The 19,905-nt window shown below is 33.6% G+C and overlaps 9 protein-coding genes across 9 annotated transcripts; 6 read left to right on the forward strand and 3 right to left on the reverse strand.

Annotated features, from left to right (window-relative positions):
- Window positions 1-57: 57 nt before the first annotated feature.
- On the forward strand, window positions 58-1,118 carry DFA_10298 (Putative 4-nitrophenylphosphatase; the record flags this gene model as incomplete). Its single annotated transcript, XM_004354149.1, has 3 exons — window positions 58-60; window positions 137-424; window positions 492-1,118. 3 exons carry the CDS (start codon window positions 58-60, stop codon window positions 1,116-1,118), a joined length of 918 nt encoding a protein of 305 aa, XP_004354201.1.
- Window positions 1,119-1,262: 144 nt separating this feature from the next.
- DFA_10299 (uncharacterized protein) lies at window positions 1,263-3,769 on the reverse strand (the record flags this gene model as incomplete). The annotated part of the gene is made up of 2 exons (XM_004354150.1): window positions 1,263-3,365; window positions 3,446-3,769. 2 exons carry the CDS (start codon window positions 3,767-3,769, stop codon window positions 1,263-1,265), a joined length of 2,427 nt encoding a protein of 808 aa, XP_004354202.1.
- A 140-nt stretch (window positions 3,770-3,909) lies between these two features.
- Window positions 3,910-6,348, forward strand: DFA_10300 (uncharacterized protein; the record flags this gene model as incomplete). Its single annotated transcript, XM_004354151.1, has 4 exons — window positions 3,910-4,200; window positions 4,278-4,697; window positions 4,800-4,978; window positions 5,079-6,348. The coding sequence occupies 4 exons, from the start codon at window positions 3,910-3,912 to the stop codon at window positions 6,346-6,348; spliced, it is 2,160 nt and encodes a 719-aa protein (XP_004354203.1).
- A 130-nt stretch (window positions 6,349-6,478) lies between these two features.
- Window positions 6,479-7,663, reverse strand: DFA_10301 (uncharacterized protein; the record flags this gene model as incomplete). The annotated part of the gene is made up of 1 exon (XM_004354152.1): window positions 6,479-7,663. One exon carries the CDS (start codon window positions 7,661-7,663, stop codon window positions 6,479-6,481), a length of 1,185 nt encoding a protein of 394 aa, XP_004354204.1.
- Window positions 7,664-8,229: 566 nt separating this feature from the next.
- Window positions 8,230-10,780, forward strand: DFA_10302 (uncharacterized protein; the record flags this gene model as incomplete). The annotated part of the gene is made up of 2 exons (XM_004354153.1): window positions 8,230-8,505; window positions 8,591-10,780. The coding sequence occupies 2 exons, from the start codon at window positions 8,230-8,232 to the stop codon at window positions 10,778-10,780; spliced, it is 2,466 nt and encodes an 821-aa protein (XP_004354205.1).
- Window positions 10,781-10,919: 139 nt separating this feature from the next.
- Window positions 10,920-11,765, reverse strand: DFA_10303 (uncharacterized protein; the record flags this gene model as incomplete). The annotated part of the gene is made up of 2 exons (XM_004354154.1): window positions 10,920-11,220; window positions 11,632-11,765. 2 exons carry the CDS (start codon window positions 11,763-11,765, stop codon window positions 10,920-10,922), a joined length of 435 nt encoding a protein of 144 aa, XP_004354206.1.
- Window positions 11,766-11,882: 117 nt separating this feature from the next.
- Window positions 11,883-14,177, forward strand: DFA_10304 (uncharacterized protein; the record flags this gene model as incomplete). Its single annotated transcript, XM_004354155.1, has 7 exons — window positions 11,883-12,093; window positions 12,124-12,179; window positions 12,277-13,066; window positions 13,123-13,344; window positions 13,594-13,651; window positions 13,801-14,018; window positions 14,104-14,177. 7 exons carry the CDS (start codon window positions 11,883-11,885, stop codon window positions 14,175-14,177), a joined length of 1,629 nt encoding a protein of 542 aa, XP_004354207.1.
- Window positions 14,178-14,404: 227 nt separating this feature from the next.
- Window positions 14,405-16,866, forward strand: DFA_10305 (uncharacterized protein; the record flags this gene model as incomplete). The annotated part of the gene is made up of 3 exons (XM_004354156.1): window positions 14,405-14,701; window positions 14,770-15,259; window positions 15,527-16,866. The coding sequence occupies 3 exons, from the start codon at window positions 14,405-14,407 to the stop codon at window positions 16,864-16,866; spliced, it is 2,127 nt and encodes a 708-aa protein (XP_004354208.1).
- A 232-nt stretch (window positions 16,867-17,098) lies between these two features.
- DFA_10306 (type A von Willebrand factor domain-containing protein) lies at window positions 17,099-19,896 on the forward strand (the record flags this gene model as incomplete). Its single annotated transcript, XM_004354157.1, has 4 exons — window positions 17,099-17,987; window positions 18,051-18,353; window positions 18,424-19,782; window positions 19,883-19,896. 4 exons carry the CDS (start codon window positions 17,099-17,101, stop codon window positions 19,894-19,896), a joined length of 2,565 nt encoding a protein of 854 aa, XP_004354209.1.
- Window positions 19,897-19,905: the final 9 nt, after the last annotated feature.

Below are 19,905 nucleotides of genomic sequence, written 5' to 3' on the forward strand. Positions count from 1 at the left end.
AATTGTAATTTGGTTGGTAAGATGTTGATTGATTGAATGGGTTAAATAAACAATATCATGGTATGATTTTAGATCAGAAAAGGGTTTAAAAACAATTGCAACAATGCCCCACCTGTCTGTTTATTTTTAAAAAAAGAAAGATCATTGTAGGGGTAAGATGATAATGACCACCAATACTACTCCTAGTATAGATTTAAATCAACATGATGATCAGAGACATGCATTTCTCGATTCAATAGACACACTTATCTTTGATTGTGATGGTGTGTTGTGGCTCGATCATCATGTCATCCCGGGTGCATGTGAAGCATTGGCAAAGTTTAGATCGATGGGAAAGAAGATCAAGTTTGTCACAAACAATAGTACAATGACAAGACATCAATTCCTAGTCAAGATTCAATCATTTGGTATTGAATGTTCAATTGTATGCAATTTAAGTAAATAGATCAAATCAAATCAAATCATCTAACATTAATCTTTTTTCTATGTAGGATGAAATCTATGGTAGTGCATATGGTACTGCATTATATTTAAAATCAATACAATTTAATAAGAAGATATTTATGATTGGTGAAGCTGGACTAGAGAATGAATTGAGGGATGCTGGATATAGTCCCATTAAATTCAATACCGATCATACAGTATCGGGGATATCAAATGCTCAAAACATAGAGATTGAAAGAGATATTGGAGCTGTCATTGTTGGTATGGATACTTCATTGACCTACTCTAAATGTGTCTATGCACACAAAGCAATCACTCAGATTCCAGGATGTATGTTTATAGCAACAAACACTGATCACAGTTACCCTGTACGTGATGGTACTCTACCTGGAGCCGGATCAATCGTAACGATGATACAAAGCAGTACGAGCAAGGCACCAATCATTGTAGGTAAACCAGAAACACTCTTGATGGATGTCATTATCAAAAACGAAGGGTTGGATCGATCAAGAACACTCATGGTTGGTGATCGTCTAAACACTGACATTCTCTTTGGTATCAATAGCGGCACGAAAACATTACTTGTCCTAACCGGCATCTCAAACAAACAATCAATCATTGAAGAAAACATTATCCCTCATTTTATATTAAATACAATTGCTGATTTAATTTAATTTAAAAAAGATAATAGAATATAACTTAATATTTATTTATTTATTTAAATTATACATTTTATTTTATTTATTTATACACTTTTTAATTTTAATTATTATTATTATTATTTCTATTTCCATTTCTTTCTTTGTTTCTTTCTTTTTTTATTTAAAGAAATAAAAATCATTAAAATCATAACCATTATCTAAAGTTAGATGAGACATTAAATTTGAATCTTTGGCAAGATAGAAATAAGTGGCTAAAGGGATCATGTTGTAGGATTGAATAGTGTTGCCTGAAAACATGTTACGAGGTGGTTGAATGTAGGTTCTTCGATCGGTTGGATTGTGAAATAGATTACTGTGAGCTGCAACGAGACGATCCAGTGCAAAACACAATTGATCAAAATCGAGTGGTAGGTTTTGAATTGCTTTCTCTAGGATGACTGCTGTTGGTGACATCATGTCAGTGTAGAGACGTTTAAACTCGTCCATCAACATTTTAAACATATCGTCACTAACCAACAATGAATGTGCCATCACTTTTGCGAAAAGTTGAGAGTTTACTCGAAAACTAGCATGTGAATTGATAAGGAGTGATAAGATATCTAGGTGATTGTTGGTGACTGCTAGTACAATGGTTTCTTCGGTTGGTCGTAATGTTGGATTGGCAGCCATGAGAAATTGGGCGATTTCAAACCGACCCGATTTGGCTGCGTCTTGGAGTACGTATTTAGTCTCTTTTTTAAAGACTGGTTCATAGTCTCCCAAAGAGTCAAAGTCGGGACTGTGTCCTATGATTTGGTCACCTTCTTGTTGATGACGTTCGACAATGTGTTGAAAGATGGTTTTAAAGAGTGGAATATTTTCCTGGGAACAGTAGAGCAGGTAGTGTGCAATATGTATCTCTGACTCTAAGAACCCCTCCAAATGGCCGTGTCGACTCATCAACTCGATGGTGGCCAGTGGAAACACCTCTTGGTACTCGCCAGCCACCATCAATTTAAGTGACGACGTTCCAATATGTGAAAAGAGGTAGTCTTGGTTATCCTCGGTTGCTCGGATGAGTGAAGTGGCCGATATACTCAACGACATCATTGAAGCAGACGACGAAGTAGTTGTCTTGAGTTCGTTAAACTTGTTTAAAATGATTTCGATTGATTGTCGGTCGTTGGTGGATAAAGCTGTTTCGAGTGCCTTTGATAGTGATTGTCTACTAGCATCCTTTGCTACAAAATCTACCAATTCATAGTCTCGTTGTTTAATTGCCAATGCCAAACAGTCACCACGAAGTTTATGCCAATGTTGTCCTCCACCAGACCCTTTAAAATAAATAGCATCCTCCATTGTTAATGGTCTTGGTTGTGGTTGTCGTAATAGTCCATTACCTGGTACATATTTAAATCGCTGTCCATTATCCTCTTGCTTTTCGAGTAATTGGAGAATATATATTGTACAATCGATGAGTGACCGAGAGAGTGGTTGGTTGACTGCCGTACCTAGTGTCGCCGACATGACTGCCTTTGCGCCAAGATCGTTTTGCATATAATACAAAAAATCAAGGTTGCTTGCTCCAATCGCCACCATATCTCTCTCGCGTCCTTCGGTTGGTTGATAAGAGAGTGATCGTAACGTATCCAAATCAGCATACTCTACAATACACGCATCAAACAGTCTTGGCTGTACACCATTCTTTTTCATACTATATACACTCCAAAACCCATTACTACTATTATTTTGTTGGTGGTATTGGTCATTTAATATATACTTTTTCTTCAAGTATAATTGTAACATGTCATGATTTAAATGTAACGGCGAGTCACTTGATATATCATCCCAACAAAGATTTTTGATTAATCCTTCTTCGTTGATTATATCAATAATCTCCATTGCTCGTTCCATATCATCTTGCATGTTGATTCGGTATGGCTCAGTGTTTTGACCGGTCGCTGTAAAGTGATTTGATAGTTTGTACATTTCAATGGCACGACCAACCAGTTGAGGATCGTTTGCAAAGACACAGGTCACTGTCACTTGGTGCAGCAAGTTGGCACCATACTTTAGTCGTCGACTCGACAATAGTACCTTGGCCGTTTCAAGCGACGGTTTAAACTCTGACGTTAACATGGTTGCCGATATATCATATTTCAAGTTATCGTCATTATCTATTTCTGGTTGATTATTATCTATCAATTTTATCAAGTATTCCAATACTCTAAATTGATTCATTTTAATTGCAAATACTATTAAACTTGATAATTTCTTATCCTAAAGCAAATAAAAAAAAGAGTAGAGAGAGAGTAAGTAAAGATGATTATGATTTTATACTTTTATTTATTTATACATACCAACATTGATTGATATTCACCTTGTTGTAGATTTGTTTGTAGTAGTGGGATAGATTTGATGACTTGGTCGATGGGATAGTGTTTGATGAATAGATCAACACGATTAAATCGTATTAAATCATAGAGACAGTACATATGACATTCCTTTCTTCTCTCTAGTTTTAGTTGTATATGTATCTTTCTAACATGTTCAAATATATTGTTTCTTATGAACTGATTATTAATGATTGAATGAAATAATCTTGAGTGATTGTGATGATCATTGCTGCTACTACTACTACTAATTGTCATAGTTTGTTGATCTTCCTCTTCTTTGTTGTTCATCTATACACATCAATATCTCTTTTATCTCTATCTTTAATATTTCTTTCTAAATGAAAGAGTTCTTCCCAAATTTGGGACTTTGATTTTTTTTAATATTCTATTTTTTTTTTTTTTTGTTCGTACATATACTCATAAAGATAATGGAAGATACAAATAGAATAGAAAAGAATAAGATTAAAGTCCAATCTCATTCAATATCAACCCAGGTGTTCAAATTTATATTAAATCAATCATATCTTAGAAGATTGATATTCAATCATGTCAGTTCTATTCACAAACAATTAGAGATTACAACTGTTAAAGTATCATCACTTTACACTCTGATTGATTATATTAGATATGGTTTAAATGATCTATTCTTTAAACATATTGATCAACTTTGGTCATTGATGTTTCCTGATGATGGTAGATATAGAAATGATAATAATGGTGTAAGTGTCTAACTAGCTTGTGAATTATAGATAGAACAATTTGATCGACTTACATATCACATTTTATCAATTGATAGAGATTAACTAGAATCATTACAACATCAATTGATTATCATAATGATATAGTTTTAGAATACTTGTTGAATAGAATTAAAAAAGAGATTGGACCATTTCAAACGATGGTTAGAATCAATTACGATCACACAAAGACATTTTTGGGTAGTTATCAAATTGTAAACTGTATCAGTGCAAATATATTCAAGTTGTTGGTGGATGACAATGTGTTTATCGAATCTGATGATTTGTTGCAAAGAATGGCAAAGACTACATTTACGGTGATTGGGGACACTGATACCATTCAAAATCTATTCCAACGATACAAACTCAAGAATCTTTGTTATTTATTTGCCGACACAACAAACGACAACAAAACTATTACAATTTTCAAATACAAGAATGATTACGAGTTGATCCAAGTCTACAACGTAGTCAAAAAGGTGAATGGAATGATTGACACAAGAAGCAACATACATATATTTATTCAAGCATTGATATACGGCCGTTTCAAATTTATCAGCCATTTGCATCTATCCTTTCAGGACCCACAATTCAATGACTGGAGACAGCATCTTGTTCCACTATTATCTCCATTCTCTACCAAAAATACCATAGAGAATGAAAGAAAGAGGGCACTTTTTAAAAATAGATCCTCTTTCTGGAGCAAAGAATTGTTTGCCAAATTTGGTAATGCAACAGACTTGGATTTCTTACAATACAAGTATTGGATTCATCTGATTTAATATCTTTTATCAGTAATCTATGGAGTTTCTCGGCATCTCTAGAGAATGGAGCAGAACAAGTTGTCAACCACATTTTAGCATTGTCGCCATTTGGTGGGTTCAAGTTTGTTACATGCCAAACAAATTCAAACGTATCCATCCAATCTTTTGTTCACGTCGATACATTGATCTATTGTCTATGCATCGTTATTCTATTCTCTCAAACACCTATTCTCAAATAGTTCGATCAACACTCCAACAAGCTCCCATTGGAAAAGAGTATGAAGAATTGGATTATCTACTCAACTCTTCTTTCGGTCAACAACTAACAATTAATTTGGTAGATGCGTTTGAATCAATCATTGATCATATGGGTGGTGATGACAGCCAACACTTGATTGAAAGATTGGTCGCTCATGTTCACCAACACCCCAATCGGTGTGCATTGCCAGTCAAGTCTATATCCAAATTCATCAACTCTAACCACCCCGGTCGGGATCAGTTCATTTCTTTTGTGAGAACCATCACCAATGAGATATTACCAGACTTATATAAATTCCCGTACAATCCAATGCCTCATCTTCTTCACCCATCAATTGTCGCAAGCATTTCAAAACAATTTGATGGTTATTCATATTACTTTCTGACAAGTGCAGCCATGTCAAATGATTTTGAACTGTACAAACGTATTTATAAATTACTTGGTAAGAATCCTCTAAGAATGGACCACTATTCAATCAAAATGATTCTTTCAATTATCAATGCAGGTTACCATGAAATTGCATCACAAATATTGGATTTCAACCCTCCAATCAAACTATTGCCACCACCTCAAGGAAAGATGCCTTTAAAAAAGTGTATCAATCTTTTGTTTCCTTTATGTTTTAGTTTTATTATGGCTGGATATTGGAAATCTGCCAATACATTAATTGAAATTGTACAACCAAAAAAACAACATGAAATAATCTATTATGCAATTGAATTGACAGACGATCAATTCAGCTCACTTTGGAAGAGATATTCAAAGGATATTGAAATTTCAAAATGGTTAGATTATCCAATGCATCATCTCAAACATTTAAAATATGATCAAAAGTTTTTTAATCATTTACAAAGAATCTATAACCATATCAAACAAGATCAACTTGATCAATACCAATTCATCAAATATCCAATGAATCCACCTCCATTGATAATTGAATATATTGGAATTTGGAATCAATGTTTACAAAATTATTATTTCCAAAACAATAATATTAATAATAATAATAATAATAATAGAATAGTAAATAATTATACTCAAAAAGAATATGAAGACTTTATGAGTTGGGCAATTGAATTTGGTTTCATCATTCCAAAGTTGGAATAAAAAAATCTAAAAAGATTATTTTGTTTTTCCTCAAAGTAGATATATATACCAACGATTGCATAATAATTAATTCAATACCTCATCATTTGTTTGTTTATTTGATTGATTGATTGTTGTTGGACTATTTTTTTTATGAATGGTATGGTGGGTTACAAGTGGCTGTTATTATTTGTCCATTCATACATTTTGGTTGACTTATTTGTAGATTTTGTGATGTCATGTAATGAATGGAACATCCATTACGGGGTGACCCCGATCCACCTGATCCAGAGGTACTACCACTCGTTGGAATATTCATATTTGAACCATTTGGATCACCCGATGAGAATTGACCTGTCGACAAGATACTGCCACCTTCACCGGTACCAGTGGCAGCTCCACTGACGCCACCGCCCGACGAGACAACCGGCACTAAAATTCCGTCATTATAGATCGATAGTTTGACGTAGGTTTGGTTACATGCAAGAGTTGCAAAAAAGACAGAGTTGATTGCACTACTACCTCCACTTCCTGATCCAGTACTATATCCATTTCCTGTTCCAGTATTAAATCCACCACCAGTCAATCCAGTACTAACAGTTCCCAATAATTCAATGCTACTACCACTATTTGCAAAATCATACTCCTCTTCTCTCTCCTCCTCTTGAAGGATTTGATTGTGATTAAAGTTGATAAAGTCCAAGAAATCAAGATACTTGTCCAAGAAATCCATTGAGTTTATCTTTTCGATGTTTTGGTGTAAAACAGATCCTGAAGATCCAGACCCTGATGAAGCAGAGGCACTACCGCTACTTGTAGGGGGAGTGGGAAGCACCAATCTCGAGATGGTCATACACTTGTAGGTTGGTACCCAACGGTAACTAGTGAGAGATGATGGACCGATATTACAGGTATCATAGGTCGCGTAGGACATTGAACGGGCTGGAACAGATGGAAGTGTGTCTGAGCACGTGTAGGTATTGTAGAAACCTCTGGCTAGAGGCTGGAGTGCGTTGCAGGCACCAGAGGTATATTGTGTAGTATTCTGGATTGTTTGACACTCTGTATCGTTGTATATTTGAATAGTGACAATGTTGTTGTCGTCACAAGATACTTCTTGTCCATTGAAACATACTCCTGATTTAAAAACAATACCGCCCATACTCGAACTCTCCAAATCACATTGTGCTTCGTTGAACGCTTCAACTATCACCCATGGTGATGATGATGATGACGAAGATGATTGAGCAGAAGTAGTAGTAGTAGTAGTAACAACTATAATAGTAAATAGTAGTGTTACAAATACAAATAATCTATTATTATTATTATAATACATTTTGTTAAGTAAATATATGAATAAGAGATGAGTCTCTTTGAGCAACTATTTATAATGAGACACCATGATGTTGCGTCGGAGGATAGGTGTTGTAGTTGTAGTAGTTGATTTCAAGATATTTTCTCTTGATGGAATTCCGTTCTATTCAAGAAGAACCTAACCAAACCATCAATAAAAATTGTCGATGCTTATTCCTCTCTGTTCGATGGAACGCGACGACGAGATATTTTGGATAAAATAAATAATTTAATTTTAAATAATTATACCAAACCAGTATTTGTAATAGACGAATAATACGTAGTGCCCTTGATAAATTAATTAATCAGCTGTCAGATAGATAAATAATGTGTAATTTACATAATAATAGAATAGAAAATAAATATACTTGAATTTGGTTCATCCCAACTTTTCTTTGGGTTGGAATAAAAAAATCTAAAAAGATAATTTTGTTTTAGTTTTCCTCGAAGAAGATATTTTCGAATTTTTTCAGATGACGCCTTCTTCACATGTGTTAGATGTCATATTTTGTTATTGGTCAGAGAGACAGATACACATACAGATAGATAATGGAAGATATAAATACAAGAGAAAAGAAAAAGATGAAAGCACCAACTACTTTATCATCAACATTATTCAAATCTATACTTAACCATTCGTATCTTAGAAGTTTGATATTCAATCATGTTAGTTCTATTCACAAGCAGTTAGATATTACAACTGTTAAAGTATCATCACTCAATACTGCCAATGATTATATTCGATATGGTTTGAATGATCTATTCTTTAAACATATAGATCAACTTTGGTCATTGATGTTTCCCGATGATTATAGAAATGATAATGTATGTAATATAATAGGCAGATAGATAGATAGATAAACAATTGTTATAAATACTGACTCATTATTTATTCAATTTAATCTTGAAGAAAATAACTAAAATAATGACAACAGCAATTGATTATCATAATGATAGAGTATTGGAATACTTGTTGAATAGAATAAAGAGAGAGAGTGGACCTTTTCAAACAATGGTTACTGTCAATTACGAAAAGAAACGAGCAAGTCATATAGTCAAACTACTAAGTGCAAATGTGTTTAATCTATTGGTAGATGACAATGTACAAATAGAGTCTGATGGTTTATTACATAGAATGGCAAAGACTGCAATCATGGTAGTTGGAGATGTAGATGTCATCAGACACTTGTTTAATCGATACAACCTCGTCGACAATCTTTCCTCACTCTTTACAGAGTATCAACAAGCGGGTTGTGCATCTCCAACAGCCATGAAAGAATTATTCGAGAAAAAGACAGACCTAGAGTTGATCGAGTTGTACCGTGCAGTCATCAAAGTCAACAAAAATGATGGCACTAGAAGCCAGACTGAAAACATTTTGAATGCATTGGCCAATGACCGTATCAAACTCGTTCAAAACATCTTGAACGTATCCTCAAGACGAGATAATCACATGAGTGATTGGAAACGAAGCGTCTCGTGGCAACTATTTTCACCGTATGCAACCAAAAAGACAAGTGAGAATGTTCGCAAGAATGAACTCAACCATTTCTCACTGTCATGGGATCGCTACGATTACGATGATCAAGGATTATTGGAAAAGTTCAAAAATGGAACAGACATTGACATGCTTGAATTCATGGTATCACGACAGAACAGCAACTCTGCAGCATTCAAAGAGTTTATCAATCAAAAATGGCCGTTTCCTCTATCACTTGCATCTGCATCTTCAAAAGAGGCAGTATCATTCTTACTAGAGTATGCTCAAAAAGATGGTACCTTTGTCATCAATGTCGGCACAAACTATCCGTATCATCCCATCAAAGAGATCGATCCCATCTTTTGCTCGCGTCACTATATTGATCTCTTTTCAAAGTATGTTGTATTTAGATACTCCACATCATCTTCTACATCCAATATCGTCCGATCAACACTCCGACAAGCACCCAAAGGTCAAGAGTATGAAGAATTGGATTATGTACTCAAATCAAAGTTTTGTCATAATTTAAATATCGATTTTGCAGACTCTCTTGCGTCAATCATTGACTTGTCTAGTGATGATGGAAATGAACATTTCATTGAAAGATTGGTAGCATATGCAAACGAATACCCTACAAAATGTCTATTTCCAATGGAATCAGTTCACAAGTACACCCAAGATGATTATCATGGTCGTGATCAATTCTTGTCAGTCGTTGCAAGAGTACTTGATGAATGTGGAATCGATGAAACTGATGACGAACCTATATTCATAACTGGAGAGAGTGACAAGTGGATACTACCACCTTTACTAGTTGAAACGATGGCTGACCAGTTGAGTGTCTATCACTACTACTTTTATCTGTCAAGTGCAGCCATGACAACCAACATGGAACTCTACAAAAAGATGTTTAAACTATGTTCAGAGGGAAACAAAGTCGACAGTTTTGATCTAGTCAGAATCGTTTCATTGTTGGTCAATGCAGGACACTATGCATTTACAAAGGAATTCATCATCAACTCATACATTGATTTGACAGCCGAGAAACCAAAAACATTGAAAAAATCAATGGACATTATATTCCAATTATACTTTGATTTGGTTAAAAAGGGTACACTGGCAAAAGAGGATGATGGTATGGATATTGACCAACAAGACTATCAAGAATTGGCTGAAGAAATTTTAAATCTATTACCAACTGAAAATCAATTTGAAATACTGTATTATGCAATGGACATGACTGATGATCAGTTCAATAATATTTGGGACCAATTCTACAATGATTCAAATGTTGGAGATTGGTTGGTAGACCCATCAAAACATTTAGAATCATTAAAATACAATCAAAAATTCTTTAATCATCTTGAAAGATTGTATAGACTCTATCAACAAGATCAACTTGACAGACACCAAACTATCAAATATCCAATGAATCCACCTCCATTGATAATAGAATATATTGGAATTTGGAATCAATGTATACAAAATTATTATTTCAACAACAAAGATAATAATAGTAATAATAATAGAATAGTCACAAATTATACTCAAAAAGAATATGATCATTTTATGAAATTGGCAATTGAAATTGGTTTCATTCCAGACAAGGAATTAAAATAAATAAATAGAAATGGACTTATATTCATAATAATAAATATAATAAAATCAGAGTTGGTGCTATAAAGTTGTACAATTTAATTTATTCAATGTAAATGTTTAGTTTAGACTGCTGGCGAGAGTAATATGTATGACATATTACTCATTTAAAACCTTTAAAGCCTTTCTTACCCTTGAAGCCTTTGTGCTTGTAACCCTTGTGCTTGTAGCCCTTGAAGCCCTTGTGTTTGTATCCTTTATGATGTCCGTGATGATAATAGGAAACGTGAGCACCGTGTGATGGTGGGTAGGCTCCTGGTGGATAAGCTCCTGGTGGTGGGTAAGTGCCTTGAACGGCACCTGGTGGTGGGTAGGCACCTTGAGGGTAGGCTCCTGGTGGGTAACCTTGTTGTGGATAGGCAGCGCCTGGTGGATAAGCTCCTGGTGGTGGGTAGCCGCTGATACTTTAATCTAAAAATAATAAAAGACAAATTGATTGTTAATATATATGTTATTGATAGAGATATAGAGATAGAGAAAGAGAGAGACATATAATTATTTAAAATACATACAATTATTATGTGATAAAGGTAAAATATCATAAATATAAAATCATGCACAGAGTTTCTTATATCATCAAACATTTTGATGTCATCAATAAAATCGCTTGCGATTTAAACTCCAAGGAAAATATCTTGACATCAAACCCATTCGAAGGGGACAGAGAGAGATGGATCACACAAAAACATCGACCCACAAGAGTGGATCGTTGGATAGATTCACCCTCTTCAACTCAACACTCAACTTGAACAAACTTCATTTTTGATTTCTTTTTATTTTAATTTTTGACCCTCACTTATTTTTTGGTGATTAACTTATTGTTTTCACGGATCAATGTCATACCATAAAATGTAAATACAAATATGATTAAAATTTTTGATATGGCATCAAAGAAACGTGTAATCTTGTCATAATCGTATAGATCGGGAATGATATAATAGTTTAACATTATAATGACTAGAAAACCTGTCAATACAATGGCCACACCATAGACACATCGGTCTACCAATCCTCTCTTTCTGTAATCAATCTTTTGGTCATAGAGTATATTTGTATTGATATCTAAATGGAAGATATAAATAAAAGAGAAAAGAGGATGGATGTAGTCGTACAATCATCATCAAATCAATTGTCAACATCATTATTCAAAGCTGTATTAAATCAATCATATATTAAAAGATTGATATTCAATCATGTTAGTTCTATTCACAAACAATTAGAGATTACAACTGTTAAAGTATCATCACTTTATACTCTGATTGATTATATTAGATATGGTTTGAATGACCTATTCTTTAAACATATAGATCAACTTTGGAGTTTAATGTTTACTGATGGTAGATATAGAGTTGATCATAGTCTGGTATGTAATATTAAATGAAATAAAATAAGATGAACAATCATATTAACTATCTTTTTCCTTTCTTTCTTTCTTTCTTTACTATATCTTTATTTTATAGAGATTAACTAAAATCATAACAACAGCTATTGATTATCATAATGATAGTGTATTGGAATACTTGTTGAAGAGGATCAAGACTGATATCAAGGAAAATCTTGCACCAGATCAAACAATGGTGATTGTCAATTACGATCACAATGGTAGTTTGAAAGTAGAATCTAAAGATATTAAATGTCTAAGTTCAAAAGTGTTTAATCTATTGATTGAAGACAATGTATTCATTCTTTCAAAAGTATTATTACATAGAATGGTAAAGACTGCTATCTTGGTGATTGGGGATATCGATGTCATTAAACTCAAAAAATACAATCTCAAAGATATTCAAAATTTAATTAAAGTATGGTGCTTGGAAATCAGTCAAAAGAGTGGCGATGATTTATTGAAGAAAAAGACAGAATCATTTGCCAATTCATTGGCATCTGGATCACAAGAAGCTGTCTCATCGTTTTTCAAGTCTGCACACCAGGACAACTACTTCCAAATCAACACCGATGGCATCAAGTCAATTGATCCAGTATTTTGCTCTCGTCATTACATCAAACTCTTGTCAAAATATGTTGATCCAGTTGGAGGTTCTCTCACCAATATCATCCGATCAACACTTCAACAATCAGCAAAAGGTCAAGAGTATGAAGAAATAGATTATGTACTCAAATCAAAGTTTTGTCAAAAACTAAAACTCGACATTGCAGACTCTATTGCTTCAATCTTTGACATTACTAGTGGTGACGGTCATGAACTTTTGGTAGAGAGATTGATCAAATATGCAAAGGAATTCCCCAAAAAGTGTAAATTTCCAATGGAATCAATTCTCAAGTACACACAAGATGATTACCTCATCGAGATTCATTCATATATGTCTCTGTACGGGTTTTTGAAGTATTCAGTAAACCATTCATAGAATTTGATGAGAATTATGACAAATGGATACTACATCCAGCTCTTATTGAAAAGATGTCCCATCTTCCAAATTCTTGTCTGAAATATCTAGATCATTTCTACTTTTATCTCTCTAGTGCAGCCATGACTATCAACATGAAACTCTTCAAAAAGATTTCCAAAACTTGTTTATTTGCAGAAAATGTTCGCCATTATCTTGTTAAGATCCTTTCCTTATTGGTCAATGCCGGCCATTACCAATTTCCATCTGAATTCATCAACGAATTCATTGATGTGAATAGCATTACTCCAATGAAATAATATCAATCGAAACTCTATTCCAATTATACTTTGATTTATGCAAGATTGATAAACAACCAAAGGATGATGGTAATGATATTGACCAACAGCAAGGCCAATCAAATTTTAAATTTAGTACCAACCGAAAAACAAAGTGACCTAATATACTATGCAACAGAATTGACAGATGAACAGTTTGTTCCACTTTGGGAACTGTACAAAAAGGATATAAATGTTGGAAAATGGTTGGAAGATCCATCAAAACATGCAAAGCTTTGGTCCACCCATCCAACCATCACACTGATATTAAATATGATCCAAATTTCTTTAATCATATTAAAAGATTGCATAGACTAAATCAACAAGACCAACTTGATTCATATCAATACATCAAATATCCAATGAATCCACCTCCATTGAAAACAGAATATATTGGAATTTGCAATCAATGTTTACAAAATTATTATTTCCAAAACAAAGATAATAATAATAATAATAGAATAGTAAAGAATTATACTCAAAAAGAATATGAAGACTTTATTAATCAGGCAATTGAAATTGGTTTCATCCCTTCCAGAAAGAATTACACAAAATCACAGTTGATGTAGTACAATATAAATTTATTAAATGTATATGTTTAGTTTAGTTTATACTGCTGGCGAGAGCAATATGTTGGGCATTTTCTCATTTAAAACCTTTAAATCCACCTCCATTATTTAAACACAAATAATAATAAAAATAATAATAATAGTATGATTTTATGAAATTGGTTTCATCCCTTCGAATCTTGATCAAAAAAAAAATATATTGATGGAAAAGCAAACATCCACAATTTGTTATTTCATTATCATTTTCTACTAAATACATTTAATCAACTAGACAACTCAAAAATGAACATCATCATATTGTTAAATAATAAATAGATACTAGATAGATAGATAATAATAATGGAAGATACAAATACAAGAGAAAAGAAGAAGATCAAAGTATTATCAAATCAATCAACAAAAGCATCATCATTATTCAAATTTGTATTGCACCAATCATATCTTAGAAGAGTGATATTCAATCATGTCAGTTCTATTCACAAACAATTAGAGATTGAAACTGTTAAAGTATCATCACTTTATACATTGGTTGATTATATTAGATATGGTTTAAATGATCTATTCTTTAAACATATTGATCAACTTTGGTCATTGATGTTTCCCGATGATGGTAGATATAGAAATGATCATAGTCTGGTATGTAATTTTAATACCTACATTAGATTGTACAATAGTATTAACCGTTACTATATAATATTTTATAGAGATTAACTAGGATCATATCAACAGCAATTGATTATCATAATGATAGAGTATTGGAATACTTGTTGAATAGAATAAAGTCAGAGATTGGACCATTTCAAACAACATTGATAATCAATTACGATCACAATGGTAGTTTGAAAGTAGAATCTAAATATATCAAATGTTTTAGTCTAAAGATGTGTAATCTATTGATAGATGACAGCGTATTCATTGAATCAAAAGAATTATTACATAGGATTGCAAAGAGTGTAATATTGGTGATTGGGAATGTAGATATCATTCGAAACTTTTTCAAGAGATACAATCTCTCAAATCTCAGTAATCTCTTTCTGTATAAAGAGTACCAAGAAAAAGGTGGACCTCCAACAATCATCAAAGATTTATTCAACAAAAAGACTGATAGCGAGTTGATAGAACTTTACAAAGCTGTTACAAATATCAATAGAGAGAAACAACCCGGAATTTATTTAAATGGATATGCCCATGACCGTATCAAACTCATCGAGCAATACACTCTGGAAAAAATTGGCATCCAAATTCACCAATCCACAACTCTTTTCACCATATGCAACAAAAAACATAAAAGAGAATGAGAGAAAGAAAGAATTAGACCAGGTTTCTCGTTGTTACTGGACAAATTACACAGACTATGGGTATAACGGCGACGACCAGGGATTGTTGTACAAGATCAGAGATGGAACAGATATAGGATTTATTCAATACATGTCTCAGACAGACAACATCTGCTATTTTGAGGGATTTATCCCCCAACATGGAGTTTTGGAGACTCACTGGCATCTGGATCAGAAGAGGTTGTTTCGTTAGGCAATGTCTGTGATGTTTTCGTTGAGTCGATTCATCCAGTATTTTGCTCTAGTCGTTATATCGATCTCTTTTCAAAATATTTATATGTCATTAGAGACAACAACTCTACCAATATCATCCGATCAACACTTCAACAATCACCAAAAGGCCAAGAGTACAAAGAATTGGATTATGTACTAAAATCAAAGTTTTGTCAATCAGTTAATCTCGATTTTGCAGACTCGGTTGCATCAATATTGGACTTGACTGGTGGTGACGGTGATTTCAATATCGATTTGATAGAGAGATTGGTAGCATACGCAAATTTCTTCCCCTCACTGTGTCAATTTCCAATGGAATCAGTTCACAGGTATACACAAGATGATTACCCACATCGTGATCAATTCATATCGGTGGTTTCAAGAGTACTAGAAGAATCAGGACAACCTATTTTCATCCTTGGAGAGAGTGACAAGTGGATACTACACCCAACTCTGATCGAAAAGATGATCCAACTACCAAGATCTTGTTTAGATTATGAAGAACTATACTACTTTTATCTATCTAGTGCTGCTATGACTGCCAACATGAAGCTATACAAAAAGATTTCTAGTGTTTGTACATTTGATGAAAATACTGATATGGCATATTATCTTGTCAAAATCCTTTCATTGGTGGTCAATGCAGGTCACTATCAATTTGCAACTGAATTCATCAACGAATACAAAGAAGAGTTGAAACTTATTTCCTCTGAAAAGTTGAAATGGTCAATCAGAACTCAATTTAGATTATATTTTCATTTATGCAAGAATCAGGTCTTACAAGACCAACAACAAGACTATCTACAACTTGCCAATCAAATTTTAAATCTAGTTCCAACTGAAAATCAATTTGAAATTCTCTATTATGCGTCGGATTTGACCGATGATCAATTCAACACTCTTTGGAAAAGATTCAAAAAGCATTCAAATGTTGGAAAGTGGTTGGCTGGCTCCTCAAAACAATCCAAACTGTTAAATTATGATCAAACATTTTTTAATCATATTGAAAGAATGTATAAATTACATCAACAAGATCAACTTGACAAATATCAATACATCAAATATCCAATGAATCCACCTCCTCTCACAAGAAGATATATTGGAATTTGGAATCAATGTTTACAAAATTATTATTTCAACAACAAAGATAATAATAATAATAATAGAATAGTAAAGAATTATACTCAAAAGGAATATGAAAACTTGATGAATTTGGCTATTGATATTGGTTTCATTCCATTCCATAAATAATGACATGCAAATATTAAGTAAGATATTTGTAAAAAATAAATAAAAATCACGGTTCAACGAAGCAGCACCATTCGAACCTCACACAACTAAAAACAAGAAATTAATAGTAACAAAAGACTAGTCACTTCACAACATGTAAACAAACAACAGATTATCAAAAGTAAACTCTTTTTACTTTATTAACAACAACAACAACAACTACAATAGAATAATAAGAATAAGAGAGAGAGAAATGAGTACTGTAACAAAGAATGGTAAAGCACTACCACAACCATCATACCAAAACTACTTTGAAAGATTCAATGAGAGATTAGGAGCAGTTGGGTGTCGATGCGGTCTAAGTGCATACGGTATGGCCGACAATAGAATAAAGTACTTTGCATTGGAAGAGTGTGTCATCAATGCAAAGGTCAACGATCTCTACTCGACCTCGATCATTCGACAAACATTCCTCAACAAGCTGACGGTGCCTGTAGAGGCGAGCTATCGTATCCCGCTACCTCCCAACACTAGCGTCACCGACTTTGTCGTCACCTACCAGAACCAACGTCTCCAAGGTGCCATCAAGACCAAAGATGACGCATTCAACACGTTCTCTGATGCTATTGCCAACGGGTATCAATCGTTTTTGGCCGAAGTAGACGACTCGACCTTTGTCATCTCGATTGGTAATATCCCACCACCCTCTAATCCAATGTCAAAGGAATTGAGCAGTGACAATACTGTCACCATTGAAACGACTATTCAAAGCATGCTAGGTACTCAGACCAACGACCTGCACTACTACATGCACAAGTGTTTCTTCCCAACCTCTCAATACTCTCCCAACTTTTCATTGACTATGAATGTCCAAGTAGAGCTTTCCTCTCCCATCCAAAACATCCTTGTTCAGCCGTACAAACACAACACCGTCATTGAAGGCAACAAAGCGACGATTACAGTCACCAAGACAACCTCTGTACTCGCCACCTTTTTATTGTCCATCACTCCATCATCCAATCAACAGAAACCTCTCTACCACATGGAATACAATCCAACCACCAAATCAACTGCCCTAGGTATTACCTTTTACCCTCAATTTGATCATCTTTCAATTGATGATATTCAAACTAAAGGTGAATGTATGTACATATTAAACATTATTTATTTATTTTGTATCTAAAATTAATTTTATTTTCTTTTAGTTATATTTTTAATTGATTGTAGTGGATCAATGGCAGGATTTACAATTGAAAAGGCAAAGAAAACATTACAAATATTGATGCGTAGTTTACCTACCAATTCATACTTTAATATCTATTGTTTTGGTGGTACCTATAAATCTCTATTTCAAACATCCGTCTTGTACGACGACGATAATCTAGCAGCTGCATCGGAATACATTAGTTCTATCGATGCCAATATGGGTGGTACTCAATTAATATCACCTTTAAAAAGAATTTATGATTTTGAAACTTTTCCAAATCATCCAAGACAAATATTTATTAGTATGTATAAACCACAAATCAACATTAAAATAAACAAATATTAATTAACTTATTTATTTAATTATTTTAGTTACTGATGGTGAAATTCCAAATAGAGATTATGTAATTGATTTTGTAGCATCTAAAAGGGATGTATCTAGAATCTTTACGGTTGGATTAGGTAGTGATGTAGACAAGGCATTAGTGACTGGTCTGTCAAATGTTTGTGGAGGGTATTACGAGTTGGTGACTAATAATGCTACAATGGAAACTCAAGTACTTTCATTGATGGCTCGTTCAGTCGAACCTGCTCTAACCAATATTAAAATTGATTGGAAAGATTTACAACAAAAGTTTAAAGACAGTAATAATAATAATAATAAGGGAGAGATATTGATATCACCACAAACACCACCATTTAAAATTAGAACAGCATTTAATAATGAACGTTTAATGCTTTATTATTTGATTGAAAATATGAATATCGATCTTGACAATCCTCCTCAACACTCGATTCAATTAATTTGTGACGATCCATGTGGAGGAAAAGAATTGGCAATGGATATTGATTTGGATTGGAAGCATGCAAATATTGTCAAAGGTAGTGTGGACACTAACAAGAGTAATTTCAATAGTTTGGTAGCCTCACATATCATTTCAATGATGGAGAAGCAGAATGGTAGTCCTGACAAGATTAAAGAGTTGGGATTAAAGTATGGTGTAGTTTCAACTCAAACCTCGTATGTAGTTGTCTCTGAATCGGGCGAGCCTGTCAAAAACACAATGCAAAAAATATTCGTTGGACAAACATATGGTGGTGGAAGAGGAGGAGGTATCAGATCAGGTTCTAGAGGTGGAGGAATGGGTGGAGGAAGAGGAGGAGGAAGAGGAGGAATGCCATTAGGAGGAGGAGGAATAGATAGAGGACAACCAATGAAAAGAATGGTAGCACCACCAGGAGCAATAGGAAGAGGTGGTCCAATGATGTCATCATCAACTTCTTCTTCTTCTGTTCATTACGAAAGTGAGGGCACCTCCTCTAGTACAGAGAAACACACCTTTTCAACAAGAGATACTATTATGGCAACTGCCAAACCATTACAAAAGTTTATAGTTACCCCTAGTTCATTGAAAACAGACGATCTATTGTTTAGATTAATATCTTCACAAAAGGCAGTTGGCAATTGGACAGACCAATTGATTGGATTTGACAAATTGATTCTTGCAGCCTTTGAATCATCTTGTAAAAAGGTGGTCACTGACCAACAAACATACAACAAGGTACCATCCGACGTATGGACCACTCTCTTGGTACTAGTCATCATGAACAAGCATTACCAATCTAAAAAGGTGCAATTTGATTTGGTTGCTTCCAAAGCCATCAAATATATTAAATCAAATCTATCATCTTTTAAAGATGATTTTTCTTTTGATCAATTATATCAACAATGTATAAATTAAAAAAAAAACAAACAAAATGATTTAATAAATAAATAAATAAATAATAATTGTTGTGTGTATGTATGAACTTGAAAATTTAATACTACTAGTATTCACTTCATAAAAAGAATAT

Source organism: Cavenderia fasciculata, assembly GCF_000203815.1.
Source record: "Cavenderia fasciculata unplaced genomic scaffold Scf_EU5ZYIE02H8LDV-5, whole genome shotgun sequence".
NCBI classification, from domain to species: Eukaryota; Evosea; class Eumycetozoa; order Acytosteliales; family Cavenderiaceae; genus Cavenderia; species Cavenderia fasciculata.